The sequence below is a fragment of the Aegilops tauschii genome, chromosome 7 (genome assembly GCF_002575655.3).
Source record: "Aegilops tauschii subsp. strangulata cultivar AL8/78 chromosome 7, Aet v6.0, whole genome shotgun sequence".
In the NCBI taxonomy this organism is placed as follows: domain Eukaryota; kingdom Viridiplantae; phylum Streptophyta; class Magnoliopsida; order Poales; family Poaceae; genus Aegilops; species Aegilops tauschii.
In genome coordinates, this window is record NC_053041.3 from 629,689,341 (window position 1) to 629,696,423 (window position 7,083).

General features: G+C 43.8%; 1 protein-coding gene and 1 long non-coding RNA gene across 4 annotated transcripts; one reads left to right on the forward strand and one right to left on the reverse strand.

Annotated features, from left to right (window-relative positions):
• On the reverse strand, positions 1–4,811 carry LOC120968405 (uncharacterized). 3 transcript variants are annotated; one of them, XR_012189901.1, is made up of 4 exons: positions 4,088–4,811; positions 1,341–2,930; positions 725–871; positions 1–351 (listed from the first exon to the last, which is right to left on the reverse strand). It is a non-coding gene; the product is annotated as an uncharacterized lncRNA (long non-coding RNA). The 3 variants fall into 3 exon arrangements; XR_005762862.3 differs by having other exon boundaries at positions 1,341–2,365; positions 2,843–4,805; XR_012189900.1 differs by having other exon boundaries at positions 1,341–4,795.
• Positions 4,812–5,405: 594 nt separating this feature from the next.
• On the forward strand, positions 5,406–6,350 carry LOC141027553 (uncharacterized). The gene is made up of 2 exons (XM_073504620.1): positions 5,406–5,493; positions 5,935–6,350. The coding sequence occupies exons 1-2, from the start codon at positions 5,406–5,408 to the stop codon at positions 6,348–6,350; spliced, it is 504 nt and encodes a 167-aa protein (XP_073360721.1).
• The last annotated feature ends 733 nt before the right edge of the window (positions 6,351–7,083 follow it).

Sequence of the window (7,083 nt, forward strand, 5' to 3'; positions counted from 1 at the left end):
TTATCGAGTTCAATGGTAAGATGAAACATTCACACTATACCAGAAGTGTAACATCATCGAGTTTAACATGGTCATGAGATTGTAAAAGCTAACCCGTCCCGGAAGCAAGGCAACATCCAATTCAGCACGGTCATATGATTACAAAAGCTAATTAGCTAACATTAAGTTCAGTAATATGAGCAGGAACACAAGAGAGCAAAAGCCAACAGTGGCAATAGAGAGATAAAACTACGATGCCATAGCTTGGTTCAATTGCCTCCATGAGTGCCATTCCATTTGAGATGCGACGCCAAAAATGACCAACAAAATATCAGTGACGTTTGTCCTGCTTCCAATGTCTCTGTTTCGTGCCTAGCAAATTTGGCAAAATTTCTCATAATTCTTAAATATATCACTTTAAATATGAAAACTGATACATGCACACATATGTAATGAAATTAAACTTGAGTAATGCAACAGCAGAGTGAAAGTGTCATGAATATGGGAAGAAATGTTACAAATGTTCTGCATCCTTTTGACACTACCAATCCAAAGTGATTATTTCAATGGGCAATTTTTTTTAACGAGCTTTAGTTAAATTATGTTCTTGATGAATAACAGTGCCTCTGAACTGTACATGACCATAAGAAGTGCATCCATAGACACACCCTTTTGCTTTGATATTATGATATACAAAAATCCTTGATAAATAAAGTGTATATAAGTCAGTAGTATAACAAACTACCTGGATAGACTGGGCCTCAATGGAACCTCCTAGAGTATTGATCCATACATGGCGTAGGTGCACCACTACCGACCAACTCCAACACCATGCTAACAGCCCGCCTTGCCGATACCTACCCGCCCACACTTGGTCCTCTTGCCTGGGACACTGCATAGCAGGCACCACATAAACTTGATCACACAAACCTTAATCAATTTTCTGCTTGCAAAATAAAAGAGCATATTCCTAAACCACAAAGATGGGACGACGACCATCTCGGTCAGAGGAGGTAGTGTATGATTAAAAAAATAGTAGTTTGTTGTACTAAAAAATTGTAGAAATTGGGGTGGACATCCGTGGATCTACCATGTAAGGAATATACCGAACATAATTTGGTCTCACTATTGGTAGAGCTTAGAGAACAACAAAGTAATGCAGAAAACAAAACATGGGACTGTACATATTCTACATAACACACCACTGCACCATATATATACAAGACAGATCAATTAGAAGGGGCAACTTGTGCTCTGTTTATGAGAGAAATAAATCAAATAATATTGCAAGAGACTGAAAAATGATGGCAAGAACAAATCAAATAATATTGCAAGGTACAACACATTATGAAAGATCATACCTCGACAAAGCAAACCAGGGACAGTAGATCCACAGATGGCCACTGCAATTTCTACAATTATGCAAAATAAAATACAAGGTAAGAAAATCACTGAATTATAATTGGAAACTGAATTTTGCTCTGAACCATAGCATGCACTTGACAAAGTTAAATACCCAGAAGGAAAATATCATATGCGGTAAAGATCATGGAGAGATCGAATTGATTGGAGTCTCTACTAAACACTTATCGGCTTCATCATATGGCCATTATGCTTGCTTCTGACAATTATGCTTCTGACTAAAGTACAAAACTATCCAATGAGATCGGAAACGCGCCTTGGCCCTAGGGTGCCGGTTACAACGTTGTGACCAATTACGTAATGCACAATTTGATAGCTCTGTTGATAAGAAATCACATAGGACTAAAAAATTCACTACCTTTAACTATGTAATCACCTGGAAAAAAATTGCATAATTGTTATGATAATCCTGCTGGTACAAACTATGATAGTTAGGATAATAACCTTGGTGTTTTCGTATGGAAAAAAACACCAACAATCATGAGGCCAATCCGTAAGGTACATGGTTCACATACGTATTCTAGATGCAACAATTGATCAGCATACAAAATGATTTGAAATTTCCTCGCAAACATATAGAACATGGAAGCAAATTGCAGATAGAAGAGAAATAAGGCAACATGCAAAACAGAAACTGGCCTCACAATGATACCTGTTACTTTTGCGATCAAGCGATCGTGGCCCAAAATTTCAAAATGAAGCTTGAAGATTCAAATCAATAAAAAGTACACTGTCACTGCTTGCACAGGCTAGCACCTCTGGAATGGGAGAAATAGAAGTCTTCCAACAGAAAACTAAGGCTGTGCCCTTACTTTTTCACTTGATTAGAGATGATATTAGCCTCACCGCTGATGAGTATGTGAAGTAACCCCTCTTTGTTGTACAGCCGAGAGAGCTCCAGACTTCCTTTTTCCTTTTTTTTCCTTTAACTTTACTCACTCCGTGGGACAGCAGGGATTCTATTCTTCGCTTTCAAAAATGAAAATTGTGTCATCCAGTTAGAAGTCTCCAAGTTTGTTACGGTGTAAAGTTATGTAGCAGAAATCTTAACTCATCTATTATTTATGCTGACAGTAAAATCAGCATAGTTACATAATACTGAAGTGCATCCTTAGAACAAAAATAACAGGGAGATCTTAATGCCTATAAAAATGGAAAATGACACCATTGAATAGACAAACTAATATATATTATTTGGAAATGTGTATTTATATGGTCATCGAATAATAATTAAATCAGAGTAGTAAATAGATGTCAGAGGATCCTAATTCTACAGTCTGTACTCCAAATACCAACAATGGCATTTTCAGCAAAGTTGTAACATAATAAGGTAATGAGGTAGCATAAGAGTACGATTAATTCAGAGCAATATGAATGGAATAATCCCTGAAGACAATCATTAGTACAGAGCACATATGATGAACATTAATTCAGAGCTAACCTTCCAGAATATGACCCTGTTCCATCTCACGCAGTACCTTCTTTGCTGCAGTTATGGGACGCTGTAGTTTCTTATTTTCGTTCCAATCCTGTAACGTAGAATATTCAGAGAAGAAATATTACCATTCAGTACTAATTTAGTGTAACGAAAGCTGCAAAAGGGGTAAAATGCTTCCATAGCAGAATCTGAAACAATCATTTTAACTACTACCACTGTCCTATAATATAAGACGTTTTACAGTTCACAATATTTTGAAACCCGAAATCAATCCATGATATTGTAGAGGTTTCTAACTATAGCCACTTTAGCTCTATAAGGTTAACATTATGTCTGATGAGAAAGAGTTGCAGTTGCAATTAACAGAATTAAATTAATTTTTGTGACACCGTAAAACTGGAGTGATGTCAATCAAGTCAACAACCTATACAACGAAACCTATGCAACAGAAATATCTTTTATCTAAGGATTAGTGTCAAATTGATTTGCGAAAAAAATTGGATTTACAATCTGCAACCCTATGTTTGTCCCATTTATCCCAAAACTTCAAGCCATGTTTGTGGATTAAGAAATGAGGTCAGACCATATATTCTTTCTATTTGTATAAGACTACAAAGTTTTGAACTTCACGCAGTCAGTGATATTCTACTTGTAACATAAGTATTCCCTCCGTTCGGAAATAACTGACGCAGTTTTCAGTATTCCGTTACCATTCACCCAGCACAAATTACAATTCAATTAGCAACAAATATTTCTACCCAACATAGTCCTTGGCCAGGGTCAGGGGACCTTGAATCCTAGAAATCTGTAGAGGATGCATCATCTAGAGCAATCTATCACAACTCACAAAATCACCCAAGAGGCAGGTACAGACTATGTTAACCATTTACTTGTACAGAATATGTTAACTTACACGATGCCCGAGAAATTTCTCACCGGCAGCGGATTAATTAATTTTATGATTAACACACAAGGTCGAGCTAGCCACCAACGACACCAGAACTACCATCTCATGTCTTCTCACAAACATCCAGTCAAAAACTGAAACTTCATCTCATCAGAATCATATTAGCTTTGTCCACAAATCTCAGCAAAAATATTAGTAGAATAAATCTAGTCACGGAATGGAGCGCAGGCAGGATGGGAACAGATGCAACTTACCCCATAAACCACGACTCCTTGGGCTTGCTCTACATGTGTCATGAGAGGAGAGAGATCGGGAGGGGTGGGATGCAGAGAGTGGCTGACCTTGAGCGGTAGTGGTTGTGGTGACCGTGCCGGCGGCGGCACAGCTTCGGAGCAGTTTCACTGGAAGAACAACCATGGCGTTGGGCAGAATCGCCTGTGGCGGCGGATCCCCATTCCCCTCGCGTCGAGCGGCTTGATCGCGCATCTCCTCGGCTCGATCCCGCACCTCCTTGTCGATCCAATCCCGCACCTCCTTGTCGATCCAATCCCGCACCTCCTGCGCTCCTCGCATCATGGCTGTACGGAGGCAGACCAACCGCTCCTCGCATCATGGTGTCTCCTTCCGGTGATGGCGAGGGGCGACCTCGACGAGGAGAGCAGCGCCGGCGGCGATCTCAACGGGGGAAGAGCAACGGGGAGGAGAGGAGGACGGGCGCACGAGAGGGTGCGGGGATAGGGCGGCGGCTAGGCAGGTGGGCAAGAAGCGCTAGGTTTTCAGTCACCACGGTGTTGTTTCGGTTTTATATGCCTACTATGTGTGAAATGATGAAAATGCCCTCGCCCGGGCACCCAATTTAAAGGCGGTGGCACGGTCGCTGCGACACTGTTTCGATCTACAGTCTCACGTTTCGATCCAACGAACGAGATCATCTAGAGGCTCGATCTGACGGCCGGAATCACATCAAGAAACGGATCTGACGGCCGAGGGTCGCTAAACTCTGAGAACGTCCAGATTCTCCCACTATGTATCTTATGGGATGGGATACACGCATAGAACCCTTGAACAACTTGAGTAGTACAAAGATTCTCAAAAAAAAAAACTTGAGGAGTACAAAGTAATACAGGCAATTTACATTTTCAGTAGCGGTGGCGTAGTCCAGTGGCAAGATACCCTGAACTAGACTACGAGGTTATGAGTTCGACCCCTCATTCTAGTTTTCTTGATTTTTCCAGCATTTTTACCTAGCGCGCTCAAATGGCAAGTGGCCTCTCGTCTGGCGGGCCGGCCCAGTTGTGCACCGTATCCATGCTCGGTAATTACTCAAAAAAAAAAACCCCGAAGATGATGTACTTTCAAAATGACCATCATGCTCTTTATTATGAAGGGGTATGGGGTAATCTTAACCATGGAGGGGGGGGGGGGGGGTCTACCGAAGCAGAAGTGATACTGGCTGGCAGTTCCCCTTCCTCACCTTACCTTTTTCTCCGGCGGCGGCGGCGGCGGGGAGGACTTTACTTGATGAAGTATGTCGACTAGAGTCTTCCTCATGGATGGTCTCCGACCAAGGGTGACGAAAGCACGACACTCGAACTCCCCTTGAATCTTTGCTAAATCTCCTTGGCAAGAGTAGTCTTACCAATGCCTGCCATTCCGACGATGGAAACCACCCTGAGCGTCTTCTCACGCTCGCTCGTCGCATACTTGAGAATAATCTCATCTAAGGTAGTTGACACGCACCACCATGGTAGGTTCTCCTCGACAGGTAGCCGTGAATCGGTTGTGACTTTGCAGCTGGGCACTGGATCAGGATCATGGAGGGCAGCGGATACTTCGCTAGTACTAACAAGTTTGTACCTTTCACAGAGCTCAATCGCACGGTCGACACGGGCCTTGAAATTTTTTACTTCCTCTTCTATCTCCAATTGTTCAACCCCCGTGTTCGCCGCCCCTGCCGCCGCCGCCGGATTCTGATCAATCCAGTCTTCGATGTCGAAGACTAGCTCGCTCACGATCCCCACCCATGTTGCGACTCGCCAGTTTATCTCCCGCCATACGTTAACGGCACTGGTAATGTGCCCGGAAGACGAGCGGCCATGGTGGCTCACATGTGTGTATGGGCCACAGGACGAGGCGGACAAGGTGGATTTTTTGCAAGACCTTGTAGACATTCGAGACTTACACGCAGGGCCCTGGTTGGTGGCGGGAGACTTCAATCTAATTGCCAAGGAGGAGGACAAGAGCAATGCTTTGATCAACCGCAGGATGATGGGCAGGTTCAGGGCGAAGTTGAACTTGCTCGAGCTGAAGGAGCTCTACCTGAATGGCAGACGGTATACGTGGTCTAATGAGAGGCAGATGGCTACTTTGAAGAAGATCGATCATGTGTTCATGTCAAATGAGTGGGATGAGACGTACCCGACGTGTTTCCTCTCAGCTTTGGGCACTGCGGTCTCGGACCATTGCCCGTTAATGTTGGATATGAATGTCTCCATCTGTTCTAAGAAGAGGTTCAAGTTTGAGTCTTTCTGGACTCGTGCGGAGGGTTTCCTTGATGTGGTCAAGCTGGCTTGGACTACGACCCTGGCGGCCTCTAATGATTAACTCACTTTGCAAAACAAGCTAAGGGCCACGGTGAGGAGTCTACAAAAGTGGAGTGATCGCTGGATTGGTAATGTGAAGCTTCAAATTGCCATTGTTGCTATGGAGGCAAGGACGCTGTCGGATGCGGAGAGGGATTTGCGGAAGTGCTTAAAGAGGAAGCTTTTGGGCTTGAGCTCGTTGGAGAGAAGAATCGCTAGGCAGAGATCAAGAATGCTGCAACTACGTGAGGGCGACGGGAACACGAGGCTGTTTCACCAGCAAGCAAGTCATAGGCAAAGAAAGAACGTCTTGAGAACGGTCAAGTACAATGATCAACTATACTCCGGGCAGGATGAAGTGGCTTCGGCTGTAGATGCTTATTTTGGTGCGGCCTTTGGGGTTGCAAGCTCTAGAAGGTATGCGCTTAACCTGGAGGAGCTGGGCCTTCCACGCCTTAACCTGGCACACCTCGATCGGCCGTTTACCGAGGAGGAAGTAGAGGGGGTGATCAAGTTGATACCCCGGGATAAAGCACCGGGTCCGGATGGTTTTACGGGCAGATTCTATGCAACTTGCTGGAGTATAATCAAGGAGGATTTCATGAGAGCGATGGGCTACTTCTATAAAGGTGACATGAGGGGTTTATCGGCCATCAATAAGTCCTTGGTCTCTCTTTTACCCAAGAAAGAAGGAGCCCTGGAGGTGAGTGACTTCAGACCCATCAATCTTGTGCATGGGGCAGTGAGGATCTTCG